Source organism: Coregonus lavaretus, assembly GCF_964263955.1.
Source record: "Coregonus lavaretus genome assembly, chromosome: 2".
Classification (NCBI taxonomy): domain Eukaryota; kingdom Metazoa; phylum Chordata; class Actinopteri; order Salmoniformes; family Salmonidae; genus Coregonus; species Coregonus lavaretus.
The window spans coordinates 30,864,885-30,885,838 of NC_139989.1; the positions used below are offsets into that span (position 1 = coordinate 30,864,885).

The 20,954-nt window shown below is 41.8% G+C and overlaps 1 protein-coding gene across 1 annotated transcript in view; it reads left to right on the top strand.

Annotated features, from left to right (window-relative positions):
* Positions 1-13,560, top strand: part of atp2a1 (ATPase sarcoplasmic/endoplasmic reticulum Ca2+ transporting 1) — a gene marked incomplete at both ends in the record, with an annotated part of 37,977 nt that extends 24,417 nt beyond the window's left edge. Inside the window, 5 exons of the mRNA XM_084181497.1 lie at positions 1,909-1,994; positions 4,565-4,698; positions 5,432-5,549; positions 6,292-6,409; positions 13,523-13,560. Coding sequence (XP_084037623.1) covers positions 1,909-1,994; positions 4,565-4,698; positions 5,432-5,549; positions 6,292-6,409; positions 13,523-13,560 — 494 coding nt within the window. The remainder of the gene's footprint in view (positions 1-1,908; positions 1,995-4,564; positions 4,699-5,431; positions 5,550-6,291; positions 6,410-13,522) is intronic.
* Positions 13,561-20,954: the final 7,394 nt, after the last annotated feature.

Genomic DNA, 20,954 nt, shown 5'->3' on the forward strand with positions numbered 1-20,954 from the left:
GGTACACCTCCAATTTACTCAAATGATGTCAATTAGCCTATAAGAAGCTTCTAAAGCCATGACATCATTTTCTGGAATTTTCCAAGCTGTTTAAGGCACAGTCAACGTAGTGTATGTATACTTCTCACCCACTGGAATTGTGATACAGTGAATTATAAGTGAAATAATCTGTCTGTAAACAATTGTTGGAAAAATTACTTGCGTCATGCACAAAGTAGATGTCCTAATCGACCTATAGTTTGTTAACAAGACATTTGTGGAGTGGTTGAAAAACGAGTTTTAATGACTCCAACTTAAGTGTATGTATACTTCCGACTTCAACTGTACCATATAATATGACACAACACTTTTATTGTCCATTTGCATGGAAATGTATTCTGTGAAGTCAGGAACACATCAAAAACACCAAATACACAACAAAACAATACAATTACAAATGCGCTGTCCATTCTGCTTTCCTCCTCTCTTTTTCTTTCAACAACTGTTGGGGTCAGTAGAATACCATTGTGAATGCATGACCAATACATTGCCTCATTCTAAGTAGTTTGCTAGTGTGGATGTTGTTTAAGTAGTATGCTATGGTGGATATTGTTTCTTCTGCCTTGCACACTATTGCCTATATCTAGCCGATCTAGAGTGTAATCATTAGTCCAACAGTTACAAACAAGAGTTTCTATTGGACAAATTCAGGGACGTTTATCCCCGTTTTGTTCGTTTGCTTCCGTTTAAAAAAACGTTTTAACAGAATCGGCAGAATGAATACACCCCTGATCACACGCAAACACAGTTCATAGCAGCCACATACAAACAGCATGATCACTTTTCTTGTAGTATAATTCCTTCTCGCATCTACGTGATCTCCTCCTCTCACATTTCCCTTCGCTTGGGGACTTCAGTGCACAACATATCAGCTGTCATAACCGCTAACAGCCTACATCGTCACCATATTATCTAACGTCATAGTCAACATAGCTACTAGAACCAACGCGTTAGTAAACCCGCTACAATCATGCAGTACAGTCAGCAAGCAGTTTAGTAGTTACACCGGCGGGCCCCAATGGGAATACCAAAAGCTTACCTTGACTTAGAAGAGTTCCAGTGTTGGATAGCCATAGCTAGTTAGCTAACATAGCATCCCTCTCTGTTTGAGCCAGGTGTTTAAGTAGGCTAAACTAGTTAGCTGCATTCACTAGCTAAGTAAGTGAGGGTGAAAAAAATAAATTGTATATATATATATATATATATAGCTAGCTTTCTCTCTCTCGCTTCTCCATCATTTTTGAAGAAATGAATTTGTTCAAAACTGTTCAACTATTGTCTTTCTCTGAGTCAACTACTCACCACATTTTATGCTTTCAGTACTAGATTCATTCTCTGATCTTTTGATTGGGAGGACGGAAACAAGCTGTCCTCCAGCTACACCATGGTGCTACCCTACAGAGTGCTGTTGAGGCTACTGTAGACCTTTAATGAAGTATTTGGTGCCGTGAATATATTTAGTATAGTTTTATCTAAAAAGGATAACGTGTTTTATGTTTCACAACAACAAAAAACAGCCCTTCCTCCTCTGAGGAGCCTTCTCTGGCGTACAGCCTAGACTCCCTGCCCCCCTCTACCACACCACATTCAAATTGAGCAGTGCTTTATTGGCATGGTGGTGGGATACAAACTGTAGCCAAAGCAATAATCAAATTAATGTTATACCGTTTCTGTACATCCTCGTGATAAAGGAACACAGTAGGTAAAAAATATAAATTAAATTAAAAGTGATGCAAAGCGAATTTCCACACAAGCAAATAACAAAGTATGTCCTCATCTCGATACTTCAACAGGTAAAGGAAATGAAATGAATTGGACCAATTATAATTGAGATCAATGTTACCTGACTTCCTGTGGTGTGTTTTCCAGGCTACGTCGGTGCTGCCACCGTTGCTGCTGCCACCTGGTGGTTTCTCTACAGTGACGACGGCCCTGGCGTGTCTTTCTACCAGCTGGTGAGTAGTAGCATCATATACGGAAGAGGAAGCAAGACCACCCACTCCCTAATTTTTATTTCAATGGAAGTCAATGAACTAAGCAGACTGCTATCTCATTGGTGTCTATGGGAGAGGCACCCCCTTAAGCAGACAATGGTAAACGGCACGAGTCATTCATGTTAAAATCCAACATATTTGGTAGCATCACCAATCCCAACCCTAAGTCAGTCTCTCTCTCTCTCTCTCTCTCTCTCTCTCATAGTGGGGAAAAAAAAGTATTTAGTCAGCCACCAATTGTGCAAGTTCTCCCACTTAAAAAGATGAGAGAGGCCTGTAATTTTCATCATAGGTACACGTCAACTATGACAGACAAAATGAGAAGAAAATTCCAGAAAATCACATTGTAGGATTTTTAATGATTTTATTTGCAAATTATGGTGTAAAATAAGTATTTGGTCAATAACAAAAGTTTCTCAATACTTTGTTATATACCCTTTGTTGGCAATGACACAGGTCAAACGTTTTCTGTATGTTTTCACAAGGTTTTCACACACTGTTGCTGGTATTTTGGCCCATTCCTCCATGCAGATCTCCTCTAAAGCAGTGATGTTTTGGGGCTGTCTCTGGGCAACACGGACTTTCAACTCCCTCCAAAGATTTTCTATGGGGTTGAGATCTGGAGACTGGCTAGGCCACTCCAGGACCTTGAAATGCTTCTTACGAAGCCACTCCTTCGTTGCCCGGGCGGTGTGTTTGGGATCATTGTCATGCTGAAAGACCCAGCCACGTTTCATCTTCAATGCCCTTGCTGATGGATGGAGGTTTTCACTCAAAATCTCACGATACATGGCCCCATTCATTCTTTCCTTTACACGGATCAGTCGTCCTGGTCCCTTTGCAGAAAAACAGCCCCAAAGCATGATGTTTCCACCCCCATGCTTCACAGTAGGTATGGTGTTCTTTGGATGCAACTCAGCATTCTTTGTCCTCCAAACACGACGAGTTGAGTTTTTACCAAAAAGTTATATTTTGGTTTCATCTGACCATATGACATTCTCCCAATCCTCTTCTGGATCATCCAAATGCACTCTAGCAAACTTCAGACGGGCCTGGACATGTACTGGCTTAAGCAGGGGGACACGTCTGGCACTGCAGGATTTGAGTCCCTGGCGGCGTAGTGTGTTACTGATGGTAGGCTTTGTTACTTTGGTCCCAGCTCTCTGCAGGTCATTCACTAGGTCCCCCCGTGTGGTTCTGGGATTTTTGCTCACCGTTCTTGTGATCATTTTGAGCCCACGGGGTGAGATCTTGCGTGGAGCCCCAGATCGAGGGAGATTATCAGTGGTCTTGTATGTCTTCCATTTCCTAATAATTGCTCCCACAGTTGATTTCTTCAAACCAAGCTGCTTACCTTTTGCAGATTCAGTCTTCCCAGCCTGGTGCAGGTCTACAATTTTGTTTCTGGTGTCCTTTGACAGCTCTTTGGTCTTGGCCATAGTGGAGTTTGGAGTGTGACTGTTTGAGGTTGTGGACAGGTGTCTTTTATACTGATAACAAGTTCAAACAGGTGCCATTAATACAGGTAACGAGTGGAGGACAGAGGAGCCTCTTAAAGAAGAAGTTACAGGTCTGTGAGAGCCAGAAATCTTGCTTGTTTGTAGGTGACCAAATACTTATTTTCCACCATCATTTGCAAATAAATTCATTAAAAATCCTACAATGTGATTTTCTGGATTTTTTTCCCTCATTTTGTCTGTCATAGTTGACGTGTACCTATGATGAAAATTACAGGCCTCTCTCATCTTTTTAAGTGGGAGAACTTGCACAATTGGTGGCTGACTAAATACTTTTTTCCCCCACTGTGTATATATATAATATATATATAAGAATAATAATATTATATATATATATATACAAATCCTATACAATCCTGGGGGTAGGGGTTACCTAGGACTTACATTTAAATTAGTTATTGAGCAAAAACGTACAGCCTGGTGAGTAGAACAGAGGTTGCGTCCCAAAAGGCACCCTATTCCCTATATAGGGCAGATAGGGCTCTGGTCAAAAGTAGTGCCCTATAGGAAATAGGTTGCCATTTGAGATGCAACCAGACTCTGTAGAACAGGGAGTGGTCTCCACCTTTACTGGGTGTGCAGGCTTTTGTCCCAGCCCAGCGCCAACACACCTGTATCACATAATCAACTATTGCTTTTTAGAATTACAAAACTTTGTCCACACAATATATAAATGTGTCTTTGGCTTCACCACATAAAAACAAGCATGGAACACCATCCCAGATAATGAAATAAACCATGCAAAGTACAAATGTGCTACAGTGCCACTGTAGCTCCAAATTCATTTATGTTGCATCATTGGTCTAAAACCATAATCATCAAGAGATCCTCGTTAAAAATACATCAATGGTCAAAGACCTTCATCATCATCAATCTTGGGGATATTTCATCTTAGGGGTAGGGGCTACCTAGGATCTACATTTAAACTTCTTACTGAGCAAAAATGTACAGTGAATGATTCTGTGATCATCCAGTAAAATGGTTCCATCCTAATTCTCTGATTTTTCTCCTCAGTCCCACTTCATGCAGTGCCACGAGGAAAACGAGGACTTTGTCGGCGTCCACTGTGAGGTGTTTGAGGCCGCTCCCCCTATGACCATGGCCCTGTCTGTGTTGGTCACCATTGAGATGTGCAATGCCCTCAACAGGTCAGACTGCAACTAGAACTAGAAGCAACTTTGGTTCCTGCCTGGTTCAATATAAAGGAATGTTTGAAGATTAAATTATGCATAACATTAAGGGCCGGTTTCCCAGTCCCAGATTAAGCCTTCTCCTTGACTAAAAAAGCACTTTCAATGGAGATTATCCATTTGGCATGCTTTGTAGTGCAGGACAAGAGTAGGTTTAATCTGGGTCCTCAAAATGTGCAACATTGGTAGTTTGTTAACACTGTAATTCTTGATGCACACACACAGTATATCAATTTAGAGGTAGAACATGAACAGTGAAGTTATATAAAACACTTGTTTATGTTTATAAATTATAGCACTTCTATAACAGTGTGTTTCTAAAACACAGAGTATCAAGAGTATGATATGAAAGTCTAACCCCAGAAGTAGCTATAACATTGAAAGTGTACTGTAACCCCAAAGAAATTGGAAGAGTAATTTTGGATTAAACGTGCAGAACAAACATGATCCTCCATCCCTCACCATGTAATCTCAAATCCCCACACGCTTCTGCACACCTCTTGGCATACACCTATGTGGATAACTGTGCATAAACACACACATTTTAAATACTTTATTTGGATCCACAAATCAAATTTACATTTGAAGAAGGATCCAAACATCTCAGCGTGCACACACACACACAGTGTTCAGCCAGCGTGCATTACGTAACACCTCCTCCTCCCCATCGCTCCCCCTCCCCCCCTCCCAGCTTGTCTGAGAACCAGTCCCTGCTGCGCATGCCCCCCTGGAGCAACCTGTGGCTGGTTGGAGCCATGTCCCTCTCCATGTCACTCCACTTCGTGATCATTTACGTCGACCCCATGCCCGTGAGTCTGCCTTGCCTTACCTCACACCACAACCCTCCCCTCACATACTTCTCCTGTCCGGCTCCAAGGACCATTAGTTTGGATCCTACATCCATCTCTCTCTGCCTCTTTTTTGTCTTACTCTCTCAATCTCCTTCTTTCTCTCCTTCTGTCTGCTTCTCACTCTCTCTCCCAGCAATTTTTGTTTTGTTATACAGTCATTATTGTTATACAGTCCCCTTTACAGAGTTCCCTGATACTAAGGGTTCTATTCAATCCGTATCGCGGAAATTCAGCGTTAGCGTGTGATTGAAATTTAAAGGCAATGTCACCGAGTTAGCGGAGACTGCATTCACGGTAAACGCTACATTTGTCGGCTCAATCGGAAATTACCTGAACATTTCTATCGCACAATCTGTAACGCTTCAGTGATACAGATTGAATAGAGCCCTAAGTAAGAGTATGTGATAACTAAGAGTATTTGACAACTGAGTAAGGCCTAGATTCAATCTGGACCGCAGAAGATCTGCGTTATAGTGCGATTGACATTTAAAGGTAATTTCCGATTGAGCCAACATATGCAGCGTTTACAGAGTGGTCTACGCAAACGCGGAAACATTGCTTTTAGAAAGGTGCATAGCCGAAAAGGGGCGATCGGATTGAATCTAGCCGTAAGAGTATGTGATAACGAAATAATATTATGTGATAACTAAGTAGTAGTATGTGATATGTGTCTGAAATGTGCCTGTCCTCTCTGCTGCAGATGATCTTCAAGTTGACCCACTTGAACGTGGAGAAATGGATGGTGGTGCTCAAGCTCTCCTTCCCTGTCATCCTCATTGACGAGGTCCTCAAGTTTGTGGCCCGCAACTACCTGGAGGGTAAGGACACACACACATAATCTGTTATCAATTAAATCTATAATATTCCTTGTAATAATATCCTGTAATATCCACAGCAATGTTCCGTCTAATTATTTTGGGCACTGAGCAAATTTCAGGTATTGTGAGTGGAAACTTCAACGTTGTGAGAATTCTGTGCAACTTCCGGCGTACCCTTACAGTTTTAGACAGTAGCCAATAGGATATTGTGGCTATTTAAGCATAATGTAGGCCTATCAGAGTGGCCTACCAACAAAACCAATCCCATAACATTTTCACAATTTGGATTTCTATGATATAGCCTACAGTAGCCTATATGGGGTGTTCAATGCAGTCTTTTAAAAAGTATTTACATTATGCTCTGGTAGAAAGCAGTAACGCCCCATTGCTGACCAATTAAAGAAAAGGCATTAGGGCTAGGGTGGACTCTAAATTAAGTTTAGGACTGTTGCTACCGCTATGGTCCATCGGTCAGGATGTTAGAGGAATGAGGAGATGGAGCAGGAATCCAATACATGATTTTACTGCACACACAGAGCACATTGGGTTGTTTGGAAGTTATGGAATTGTTGTGGTTTTTGGTCAGTCACGCACAACAAAGAAAGAACAAAGGCCAGATGGCCACTCGATTGAATCACCAGCACAACTGAAAGCTAGGGGGAAAACGGCAGTTTAAATAGTGCAGGAATGTCAATTAGTTCAGTGGGAACAGGTGTGGTAATTAGCCAGAGAGGGGCATGGCCAGAGTAGAGGGAAAACCTGGTTGCTGCCATGAGCCTTTTATAACACCAATACTTACCTATAACTGGGCTAATAACTCGCTAACTAGCAAAGAATATCAACAAATGTGCACACGCACGGCTCTGATCTGAAAAGCGGATCCACTCGCTGGTGATTGAAAGACCACTCGTGCGCTACCCGTCAATAGAATTATACTCCGATGCATTTTGGCTTAGCCTAGGCAGGCGATAGTGGGCGATTGATCTGTACTGTCGTCTAGGATTGATGTGCCCAGCCGGTGATAAACTCAGCAAAAAAAGAAACGTCCTCTCACTGTCAACTGCGTTTATTTTCAGCAAACTTAACATGTGTAAATATTAGTATGAACATAACAAGATTCAACAACTGAGACATAAACTGAACAAGTTCCACAGATGTGGAATAATGTGTCCCTGAACAAAGGGGGGGTCAAAATCTAAAGTAACAGTCAGTATCTGGTGTGGCCACCAGCTGCATTAAGTACTGCAGTGCATCTCCTCCTCATGGACTGCACCAGATTTGCCAGTTCTTGCTGTGAGATGTTACCCCACTCTTCCACCAAGGCACCTGCAAGGGGGGAATGGCCCTAGCCCTCACCCTCTGATCCAACAGGTCCCAGACGTGATCAATGGGATTGAGATCCGGGCTCTTCGCTGGCCATGGCAGAACACGGACATTCCTGTCTTGCAGGAAATCACACACAGAACGAGCAGTATGGCTGGTGGCATTGTCATGCTGGAGGGTCATGTCAGGATGAGCCTGCAGGAAGGGTACCACATGAGGGAGGAGGATGTCTTTCCTGTAACGCACAGCATTGAGATTGCCTGCAATGACAACAAGCTCAGTCCGATGATGCTGTGACACACCGCCCCAGACCATGACTGACCCTCCACCTCCAAATAAATCCCGCTCCAGAGTACAGGCCTCGGTGTAACGCTCATTCCTTCGACGATAAACGCGAATCCGACCATCACCCCTGGTGAGACAAAACCGTGACTCGTCAGTGAAGAGCACTTTTTGCCAGTCCTGTCTGGTCCAGTGACGGTGGGTTTGTGCCCATAGGCGACGTTGTTGCCGGTGATGTCTGGTGAGGACCTGCCTTACAACAGGCCTACAAGCCCTCAGTCCAGCCTCTCTCAGCCTATTGCGGACAGTCTGAGCACTGATGGAGGGCGTTCCTGGTGTAACTTGGGCAGTTGTTGTTGCCATCCTGTACCTGTTCCGCAGGTGTGATGTTCGGATGTACCGATCCTGTGCAGGTGTTGTTACACGTGGTCTGCCACTGCGAGGACGATCAGCTGTCCGTCCTGTCTCCCTGTATCGCTGTCTTAGGCGTCTCACAGTACGGACATTGCAATTTATTGGCCACATCTGCAGTCCTCATGCCTCCTTGCAGCATGCCTAAGGCACGTTCACGCCGATGTGCAGGGACCCTGGGCATCTTTCTTTTGGTGTTTTTCAGAGTCAGTAGAAAAACCGCTTTAGTGTCCCAAGTTTTCATAACTGTGACCTTAATTGCCTACCGTCTGTAAGCTGTTACTGTCTTAACGACCGTTCCACAGGTGCATGTTCATTAATTGTTTATGGTTCATTGAACAAGCATGGGAAACAGTGTTTAAACCCTTTACAATGAAGATCTGTTTCTTTTTTTACTAAGTTTACATTTGTGTACCCTGTGGGCCGGCTCGTACATAAAGCATCCTCCATTCAGGCTGCTAAGGCATAATTTTCCTTTTTAACTAGCTTTAAATGGCAGGCCGTCAGAATAAAACTGGAAAAATGTGTACTGTAGTTAAGGAGGAAAAGATCTAGCGCCCACTATCGGCTGCCTAGGCTAGCTGTGGCTCTGCCTACAACAAAATCACAGACTCAATCTTAGATTTGTTTAGGTTTGTTGCATTGAAAAGTGGCTGATATAATGTTTATTCGATCACAGAGAAAAACGATGATCTATATAGTGCGAACTCAGTGAAGTTCAATCTCTTGCATCTCTGCGCGGGCTGGCATTTCTTCTGCACGGCAGTCCTGAAGGTGGTGCGTGGCCGCGCACAGTTTAGCGTGAACATTGATCCACAGCCTTTCATACCTGCTTCAATGGCTTACTAAGACTATCATCCATTCTAAATATGATCTATTTAATTGCAAAACCTTTAATAATAATGATAATCGGTTAACATGATTTACCTTCCTATCAAGTGCCTTCATATCTCTTCTTACTCTTCATCGCCCCTACTTTTCCTATACCTGCCACTGCCTTGGCTACTCCCCCCGTCCATCCTGTTTTCACCTTGTTTATGAATCAATGGTTTTGGATTTTGTGCCCAGATGGTGTCAACACTGAATTTACACTGATAATATACACTGCTCAAAAAAATAAAAGGAACACTAAAATAACACATCCTAGATCTGAATGAATAAAATAATCTTATTAAATACTTTTTTCTTTACATAGTTGAATGTGCTGACGACAAAATCACAAAAATTATCAATGGAAATCAAATTTATCAACCCATGGAGGTCTGGATTTGGAGTCACCCTCAAAATTAAAGTGGAAAACCACACTACAGGCTGATCCAACTTTGATGTAATGTCCTTAAAACAAGTCAAAATGAGGCTCAGTAGTGTGTGTGGCCTCCACGTGCCTGTATGACCTCCGTACAACGCCTGGGCATGCTCCCGATGAGGTGGCGGATGGTCTCCTGAGGGATCTCCTCCCAGACCTGGACTAAAGCATCCGCCAACTCCTGGACAGTCTGTGGTGCAACGTGGCGTTGGTGGATGGAGCGAGACATGATGTCCCAGATGTGCTCAATTGGATTCAGGTCTGGGGAACAGGCGGGCCAGTCCATAGCATCAATGCCTTCCTCTTGCAGGAACTGCTGACACACTCCAGCCACATGAGGTCTAGCATTGTCTTGCATTAGGAGGAACCCTGGGCCAACCGCACCAGCATATGGTCTCACAAGGGGTCTGAGGATCTCATCTCAGTACCTAATGGCAGTCAGGCTACCTCTGGCGAGCACATGGAGGGCTGTGCGGCCCCCCAAAGAAATGCCACCCCACACCATGACTGACCCACCACCAAACCGGTCATGCTGGAGGATGTTGCAGGCAGCAGAACGTTCTCCACGGCGTCTCCAGACTCTGTCACGTCTGTCACGTGCTCAGTGTGAACCTGCTTTCATCTGTGAAGAGCACAGCGCGCCAGTGGCGAATGTGCCAATCTTGGTGTTCTCTGCCAAATGCCAAACGTCCTGCACGGTGTTGGGCTGTAAGCACAACCCCCACCTGTGGACGTCGGGCCCTCATACCACCCTCATGGAGTCTGTTTCTGACCGTTTGAGCAGACACATGCACATTTGTGGCCTGCTGGAGGTCATTTTGCAGGGCTCTGGCAGTGCTCCTCCTTGCACAAAGGCGGAGGTAGCGGTCCTGCTGCTGGGTTGTTGCCCTCCTACGGCCTCCTCCACGTCTCATGATGTACTGGCCGGTCTCCTGGTAGCGCCTCCATGCTCTGGACACTACGCTGACAGACACAGCAAACCTTCTTGCCACAGCTCGCATTGATGTGCCATCCTGGATGAGCTGCATTACCTGAGCCACTTGTGTGGGTTGTAGACTCCGTCTCATGCTACCACTAGAGTGAAAGCACCGCCAGCATTCAAAAGTGACCAAAACGTCAGCCAGGAAGCATAGGAACTGAGAAGTGGTCTGTGGTCACCACCTGCAAAACCAGTCCTTTATTGGGGGTGTCTTGCCAATTGCCTATAATTTCCACCTGTTGTCTATTCCATTTGCACAACAGCATGTGAAATGTATTGTCAATCAGTGTTGCTTCCTAAGTGGACAGTTTGATTTCACAGAAGTGTGATTGACTTGGAGTTACATTGAGTTGTTTAAGTGTTCCCTTTATTTTTTTGAGCAGTGTATAATACATATACAGTTGAAGTCGGAAGTTTACATACACTTAGGTTGGAGTCATTAAAACTTGTTTTTCAACCACTCCACAAATGTCTTGTTAACAAACTATACTTTTGGAAAGTCGGTTAGGACATCTACTTTGTACATGACACAAGTAATTTTTCCAACAATTGTTTACAGACAGATTATTTCACTTATAATTCACTGTATCACAATTCCAGTGGGTCAGAAGTTTACATACACTAAGTTGACTGTGCCTTTTTAAAACAGCTTGGAAAATTCCAGAAAAGGATGTCATGGCTTTAGAAGCTTCTGATAGGCTAATTGACATCATTTGAGTCAATTGGAGGTGTACCTGTGGATGTATTTCAAGGCATACTTTCAAACTCAGTGCCTCTTTGCTTGACATCATGTGAAAATCAAAAGAAATCAGCCAAGACCTCAGAAACAAATGTGTAGACCTCCACAAGTCTGGTTCATCCTTGGGAGCAATTTACAAATGCCTGAAGGTACCACGTTCATCTGTACAAACAATAGTACGCAAGTATAAACACCATGGGACCACGCAGCCGTCATGCCGCTCAGGAAGGAGACGCATTCTGTCTCCTAGAGATTAACGTACTTTGGTGCGAAAAGTGCAAATCAATCCCAGAACAACAGCAAAGGACCTTGTGAAGATACTGGAGGAAACAGGTACAACATTATCTATATCCACAGTAAAACGAGTCCTATATTGACATAACCTGAAAGGCCGCTCAGCAAGGAAGAAGCCACTGCTCCAAAACCGCCATAAAAAAGCTGGACTACGGTTTGCAACTGCACATGGGGACAAAGATCGTACTTTTTGGAGAAATGTCCTCTGGTCTGATGAAACAAAAATATAACTGTTTGGCCATAATGACCATCGTTATGTTTGGAGGAAAAAGGGGGACGCTTGCAAGCCGAAGAACACCATCCCAACCGTGAAGCACGGGGGTGGCAGCATCATGCTGTGGGGGTGCTTTGCTGCAGGAGGGACTGGTGCACTTCACAAAATAGATGGCATCGTGAGGAAGGACAATTATGTGGATATATTGAAGCAACATCTCAAGACATCAGTCAGGAAGTTTAAGCTTGGTGGCAAATGGGTCTTCCAAATGGACAATGACCCCAAGCATACTTCCAAAGTTGTGGCAAAATGGCAAGCATACTTCCAAAGTTGTGGCAAAATGGCTTAAGGACAACAAAGTCAAGGTATTGGAGTGGCCATCACAAAGCCCTGACCTCAATCCTATAGAAAATTTGTGGGCAGAACTGAAAAAGCGTGTGCGAGCAAGGAGGCCTACAAACCTAACATAGTTACACCAGCTCTGTCAGGAGGAATGGGCCAAAATTCACCCAACTTATTGTGGGAAGCTTGTGGAAGGCTACCTGAAACGTTTGACCCAAGTTAAACAATTTAAAGGCAATGCTACCAAATACTAATTGAGTGTATGTAAACTTCTGACCCACTGGGAATGTGGTGAAATAAATAAAAGCTGAAAGAAATCATTCTCTCTACTATTATTCTGACATTTCACATTCTTAAAATAAAGTGGTGATCCTAACTGACCTAAGAAATTGAATATTTACTAGGATTAAATGTCAGGAATTGTGAAAAACTGAGTTTAAATATATTTGGCTAAGGTGTATGTAAACTTCCGACTTCAACTGTATGTATTCACTGAAGTCTATGTGTGAGTGTCTTCCTACAGGTTTCTATGTATCCCCATATTGCTTAAAGTTTGTCTAATGTTATGGCTATAATGTCACATTTAGGTAGTAATTGCCTTAGTAGACTCTTCCACTAGCAAGATCTAGCTTGGGGACAATGTTAGCCTTTGCAGTTTTAACTTGCTAATATTACAATTTTCCAACATTAACATTTAACTACGGTCAACATACAGTAGCCTATGATTGTATGGAAAAGTCAGGGGTTTTTATGGACATAATACAAATATTGGTATCATTTAGCAGACGCTTTTATCCAAAACAACTTTGTCACACGTGCATACATTTTACATATGGGTGGCCCCTGGGAATTGAACCCACAATCATGGCATTGGAAGCGCCATGCTCTACAAACTGAGCAACACAGAACCACCAATATGTGGTGTTGAGTATACAAGTGTTGGATAACGTCAGTTGAGCAGTACTAAAATAGAACTGAATTACCAGAATAATAGTCGCATGCCCAACTTCACATCAATCAATAGTACTTAATGTAGATCTAAAAGGATTGTATACTTAGAAATATGTTAATTATAAGCTGGGTTGGAATGTTCCCCATATTGCTTATGCCTATCCTCCAACTTGAGCCCTAGGGGCTAGTGCTCAATTTGGGACTTGAGTCTAGTCCAACCTAATCCGGTTGCCAATACCCTCAAAATGACGGCCATTTTCTTTCCCATGCAGTTGCTGATGACAATCTAGTAAGCAAGAAGTGGGACTAAAAGATCACGAGGAGAATAAAGGAGAGAAAAGAATGAGAAGAGGAACGGTGGAAGCACTTCCCAGAAACGAGAGACCGTCACTAGAAGTGAGAGGAAAAACAATCTGACAAGATCAAAGAATGAAACACACAAAAGCCACCAGAAAGAAATTATAAAAACTACAACAAAAAAAACGTACAAATAAATATTTTTTTTTCTTTCTGTGTATGTATTAAAATTAAGTTAATATATTAGGTAAGCGTTATGAACAGTATATTCAAATTATTATGACTATTCTTCAAAAATAAAACTGTATTAAAGAGAATGTGAGAGTGGCTGGTTAACCGTTATTGGTTCTGGTTTGATTCCCAGTATCTCACACACACTTACTTATGGTTGATGAGAAGCATCTTCTCCTTTACTTATGAGTCATTTGGTGGTTGTGGAGATCAATCCTGGATATACAGCTGCGGCTGCAGACAGGGCATGTGAAGGCTTGGTTGGAGGGGGCAGGAGTAGCCCTGTGAGCATGCCTCTGCACGCTTTGCCTCCACATGCTGTGTGCGTTCGTCCTCCATACTCCTGATGTCCATTGCACAATGAGAGCGCCAGAGCGTTCGGCAGGAGGGTAGGTCCTCTATACTGGATGGATTGATCTTGCACCTCTTCAGAGTGGTTTTAATTCAGTCCTTCATCCGCTTCTTCTGGCCACCAGCAGAGCGTTGGCCTTCATGTGCCCTCTGGCATGCAGATGACATGACCAAGCCATTATAGTATCTGAAGATTATGCCTTTGTTAAATGTTTTTCATGAAGAAATGGAATGGTGTTTGTGTTGGTATCAAGAGGGAATGTTTTGGGTGTGACGCCAAGTACAGCAGACCGGAGGTGTGTTGTAGACAGGGGAGACTGGTGATTGGCCAGAGGAGGGAGTTTCATTGTTTATAAATAGGGGGGTTAGGCGAGGAAGACGTCAGAACGGCCATGGCAATCTGAGGAGCCGTTCTCCGGACACCGCGGGTCTGTACTTATGCTGTAACCTCGTGATTTTAATAAAAGCCTCTAACACGATGCAGCATAGGCGGACTCTTTGTTGACAGCAATGATGGCCACCACTCATCAGATACGACATAATGGCGCCCAACGTGGGGCTGGGTTTGCGTCTCTTCCTTGTTTCAGTCAACCGCCAGGCTAACTCCCTTTGAAGCATGGCCAAAAATGGTGAGTGTTTCTTACCGCTTCGGAGTTTGTTAGATTGGATACGACTTGTGTACACTGGAGAGATGTACCATTTCGACCTTGCCTCGGGTGGTGTTGTTGCTGTTGACTAGAGTCTGCTAAAATGTTATTCCATTGAAACGGCAGATAATTGGAATGTAGAGCATAAAACGGTAGGATTTAAGTATTGAAGTGTACGATTAAGGCAGATATGCGCATTCTTTAGGGCACTGTACCATTTAAGACCTCCAGGGGGGGCCATTTTAGATGTTGGGCCGGCAATCCGTTTACACGATAGAATGGGTGGACGGTGGGTTTTTTCTTTTTAAAGAGAGCTCGGATTAAGGAGGTTTATCTGATTGTGATTATGATTTGACTCTCGTCCGACGGGGTGTTTGATTGGGTCTGATTTCTCGGTGTAATGGTCATTAGTCCCGGTAGCAAAAACGGTAGGATAAATATGTTTAAAATTGATAGGGCAGTGCAGGTTACTTAGGGCTGGGTAGGCCGCAGTTAGCTAGAGGCTAATGCTAAATGCTAATTGTGTTGTGTGCTACATGCTAACGTATCCTTAGAGATTCCATTGCGATGGATTAAAGTCTCTTAAATTTGTCTCTGTGTGTAAGTCAGGTTATATGTTTTGTGAGCGCTGTTAAATGTTGTTTGACTATAAGGGGGAAACGGGAGTTACAGCTGGAGTGTTATTCTGTCTGTTTGGGGAGAGAGAGTAGAGAATCTTCCTTCCACGGTGAAAAGGTATTTTTGAATGGATGTGCGCATGCGCTTGATTTTACGGGGCTAAAACTACGACATGAGGTCGCGCTGAGCCTACAAACCAAAATGGTGGGTTAAGGTCATAGGTCCCATTTGGCGTTACCCTGCAAGAGGGAAAATAGACAGACAGAGGAGAAATTTTAACACGATTATTCTAGTTTAAACTGCGATTGGTTAAAGATGAAACTTGTTTTGTAACCTATTGAATTTATAAATTAGATATATGGTAGCGGATTATAATAAATTGAATTAAATAATTAAATAACGGATTAAAATAAAATAATGTTTTTGAGTGATCTATTTAGTTCTGAGTTTAGTCTTAGAGTGAATAATGTAGAACGAATGAATATTGAATGGTTGGAAATACTCAGTGATGGCATTAACTACTAAAAGCTGTTTCTGTGTCTTTGTCCCTTGTCATGAGAGACAGGAGAGAGGGGGAGCGAGGAGATACAGGAAGTGATCACGTGACGCGGCAGAGGATCAAGTCAAAAAAAAAAAAAAAAGGTTACTGTTACAAGATATGTGATGTTATGACGATTTTACATAGGCTTGGCAAATGATTCATTAAAAATTGCATTTTGGAGGCTATGTGCATCACTTGGGTTAATTACAGATGTTTTGGGAATCCAGGACTGACATTATTCTGTAAATTTAAGATAATTTAAGATAACTTATCTGATAGAGCAAGGGGTTATGGGAATTGGAGTATTGAAGGGTTGTAAGGTTAGAAGGCTTTGTTTTTGGGGGATTGCTTTGAAGTTGACTAACTTCATTTACTTGCATTTGATGGGTTGTGGTAATATAGCCACCACTAATGGATAAGTTGGTGACATAGGATATAGGAATAAAAATTGGTTTTAATTATTCAGGATTTTTAATTGATGTTTTTTTTTTTTTTTTTTTTTTGGGGTTGTTAGGGTTATATTAATAATTTAAGGGGGGAAGCCTTAGGCTATACAGTCTAAAATAAGCTAATTCATAATAAAGGAATATAAAAGAGTTGTTACAAGGGGGAGAAAGGACAGCAAGGCTAGAGGAAGGTGATTACACCGATTGATATAGGGAAAAAATAGTAATCCTTTAACTCAAGGAGGGTTAGAAAGTAGGGTTAGAAAAACTAATGGCAGAAGTTAGTACACCTTTCTCACATACGGATTCAGCAAAAAGTACAGCTTAGGGATGTTTATCCTCAGCTTTCAGTGATCATCTAGGAGGGTGATTGTTACATCAGAGATGAAGACGAATAATAGATAGAGGACAAGCAGAAACGACGATGAAGGTGAATCCAAGACTCCAGAAGGAAGAAAATTAGATGTCTGGAAGAGAAGAGTGAGGTTAAAGAAGATGAGTGATGATGAAGATGAGTGATGATGAAGAGGTTATGCATGGGTGGATATGACTCTGTGATCAGAAGGAAGTTGGCAAGAGAGAAACGAAGAAGGATACACGAGATTTGATCTCTGATGAAAGTTGAACGAAGAAGGAGACAAGAGATTCGAGTTCTGATGAAGAAAGTGATGAAGATTTGGAGATTAAAGGTGCTTTATGTTCGAGAGGATTTTATCCTACAATGACTAGCAAAGAAGAAAGGAGATATAGACCGATGCTTATTATGCCTGGATAAAGCAAATAGTTTAGAAGTAACACAGCTGAAGATACAGAAGAGGAGAAACTGCTGAGAAAAGGATCCCAAGAATTGGAGAAGAAGAAAGAACAGGACGAAGAAACTCTGAAAACTCAATCATACAACGGGTGGAGAAGATAAGTTTTGGTTATGAAGAATCAGAGTGAACCAAATCAACAATCACTGTTACAGCTTTAACTGAACAATATCAAATGCAATTGTACCAGCCAAGGGGGTACCAGTTGATTCATATCCAAAGCCAGTTTCTGGACAGACACAGAATTGACGAGAAGAAATAGGAGGAGGAAGATTTCAGCTACACTTTCAGCAACTTTCAGAAGACTGGTATAATGGTGGACAGATTGGGTACTTTATCTGTGATGAAAATGAGTCGGGAGAAAACAACAGAGGAAGATGAAGGAGCAAGTGAAGATCACCTGTTAGTGTCTAGAAGATTCGGAAGGGGGGTGCATTGCTGAGAGCATCGATTAGAGAAGAAGAGAAAATAGCTAACAGTTGAAACAACCGACCATTAGAAGTGATAGTGAATAGGGGAAAACTTATCTGGGTTCAGCCTAAAGAGGTTAAACATCTCACTAATTGATAACTAATTAGGATAGGGATTTGCGGTAGTAAAACAGTTAATTACTCTTAAGGTACTAATATTAGAAGATACGGTTATTGCAGTGTTGGGAAGAGATGCATTGTTTGAATTGAATTGTACAATAAGATGTACACTAGACGACTGTCTATTAGACAATCTGTCTGAAAAGTTAAAAGGGGTGACTGTTTATTCTGGGTTACATTCTTACACTAAGAGGTTTCAGGCTAGGCTAAAAGGTGTTTAGTCGTTTGCCAAGTCTGTGTGTAATGAGTCAGAAGCAGGTGGGGAACTTTCCTAATCACATATTCTAAAAATTTGGTGGTAAGGGATTTTGTGAAAAATCAGGGGGAAAAGTTGTAAATGTTATGAGAGAAAAGATTAGATTAAAATAAGTTAGGAGTAGATTAGGGTTGAAGGAACTCTGAGACAGTAAGCTAAGTTTCAAAGTTAGTAGTAAGACAGAGAGAGAAGTGGTGAATGACATTTTTAGAAGTTTAGTGGGAAGATATGGTAGGAGGTTAGATCTGTTAGGGGCAGATGCATTGAGAAAGTATGTGTTGCTGAATGATAAGAGAAGATTGAGGGTGATTGAGTATCTATAGTTACAGTTCCCAGCAGGGAGATCAAGGTAATTATAGGTGTATTTTGTGTAATCACAAGTTTGAAAGTCAGGGATTAGGGAAAGGACTGAGATTTGGGGAAAAAGTGACACTAGTGGTGATAGATGGAAGTACAAGCAAAGACAATTTTTTTCTTTGGGGAAAACTAGGAGTAACTAAGGACATTAACACTTCAGTCTATTATAACAACAGTGAGAAGCAATTTAACTCTTTCAACATTGATAGTTATTAAAGCCATAAATATATCGCATTTGATTATAAGGGAACGAATACAGCACCAATTTTAGGGGAAAGAATACTTATTAGGGTTAGGATGGGGACGTTCCTCCCATATGGAGAGATAAGTATGGAGAATAAGTATTGTTATCAGGACCAGATGTAGAAGTGGTGTCCCCTAGTCAAAGGAGGGATAGTTTGTACAACGATATGAAGTGGAAGAGGTTAGGAGTGACTGTTCACTTATGTTGCGTACTGTTACAGAGAAAGGTCAGGGAGAATATATGTGTACTTATCTAGTGCAAGCATTAGAAGTTGTTCCGGTTAGGAATTATTGGTTAAAGGGCTATGTAATTCATAAAGTAATGCTTATAATGGAAGAGTTAAGGTTTGTAGCCTCCACAGTCACCAAAGGAGGTCAGGAAGAGTAGATTACAGTAGCCACTCCAACAGTAGATAATACACAGAGGATAATGGGAACCTTTGCACTAGAAGTAATTAGGGTTGATACAGCAACTAAGTCAACTACTTTAATGGTAACTTTGGAAGGGATTAATGATACGATGGCAATAGCAAATGTAGGGAGACATCGACAACAACTTTTCTTAAATTAAATGGGGAATTTTGGACTCATGGGTTATGTTACGGATGGAGAGTGCTGTCAAGGATAGTACGAATAGGGTTAAAATAGGAGAACAGATAGTGGTAGAGAGAATATAGATTCATCATGGAGATACAGGATGAGGTCTTTGATTTTAATGACAGACAGGGAGAGGTATCTGATCAGTACCGCTCGTTCTTCTGTTGTGGAAATTAGAGATAGATTAACTCATTCTGTAAGATCAGTGAGGAATCTTGAGGGTCCATGTCTGTTGAGAATTCCAGCACCAAACATGTTAGACGGTCGCGCGGCCTCTGTCAGGTATGGTTCAGTCTTATGCTTTGTCATGACTGTGGTATCAGCAACAGTCATTGACAGATAAAATAATGTCGTTGTCAGAACAGTGGTTTAAGCCTAGGGGTAGGTGGAATTGGGTTAAGTGAATTAATTTGGGTGCATTTGTTAGATGGAAAGGAAATCAGGTAACAACGGAACCCTGAAGTATTCAGGGGAAACATTGAGGGCTAAAAGTTATTTTTGTTCTAATAAAACATATGAGGTAAAGGGTATGTTTATGGGAATATCAGATTGTGATGATTATATGATGACTTTGGATAAGCATGGCATTAAGGGTAGTAATGAGAAATATAAGGTTACTTTTTATGTACCAGGTAGTAGGAAAGCAGGACTTTGATGGTTCAAAGATTAGCTTGTGCCTGACAATGTGACTATGGGGAATTTTAGAGATATTTAGAGGGTTTGGGGTGATAAAGCATATATATTCTTACATTATGGATGAAGGGATTTGGTTACATGTCAACGTTGAAGCTTTCATATGAGGCTTTTACTATTAAAAGAGGAGTAGCACCGAACACAGATCAATTTGAAACTAGAGTTCAAAATAGGATGAAAAGCGACATGTCATAGGCTTCAAGCCTATCATTGAAGGATAAGTCTAAGGGAGAAGGGGGGACTTTATTCATGGTATGGTGTAACATTCGGGAAGATCATATTGATAAATATTAGTTATACTTTGAGTCCAGATAGTTCAGATAAGATCACTGGGGTTATAGATGCATTATAAGGGATGTGTTTGGGAGATCTGAGAGGATTTGGTTGTAAGATCAATTAGGCCAGTAGGGGCAGTGATGGGTCAGATTTTAGTTTCAGCTTTGATAACACTGTGTGATGTTTGTAATTTGTTACTGACCTTTGAGAAAGTTATGATATTGAGATAGGTTGGAGAGTGATGCCTGGAGACAACACTCAGATGCCGGTGGTGACTGTTCCTGATCTGGATAAAAATGGACAAGTGGAACTGATGGATAAATATCATTTTGATTATTTGATGATTTTTCAAATTTTTTTTTCTCAATATTGGGGTGATGTTGGTATGATTTATGAATCAAAGGGTGGAATAGGTTTATGTGATTCATGCATCATTTATATATCATTGTTATATTCTTAGTGGATATTGATGTTTAATTTGAAAGGGTTGTTTTGCAAAAGATACTGGTTGGTCGTTTCTTTTCTTTTCATTCCAGAAGCATTTGGGAGAACATGTGGAGATTGAAATACTCAAACAAAGACAATATGAAGGGACAATATGACTGGAGGAGATGAAACAAGGAGGGTGTGGCCGATTCCATCATCAACAATACATTGGAAGTCGAGACTACAGGGAGATGAAGTGTAGTGGACTACATTCCAGTGTCTGCAATGAAATATAGACATGTGTAATACATAATTGTGTAATA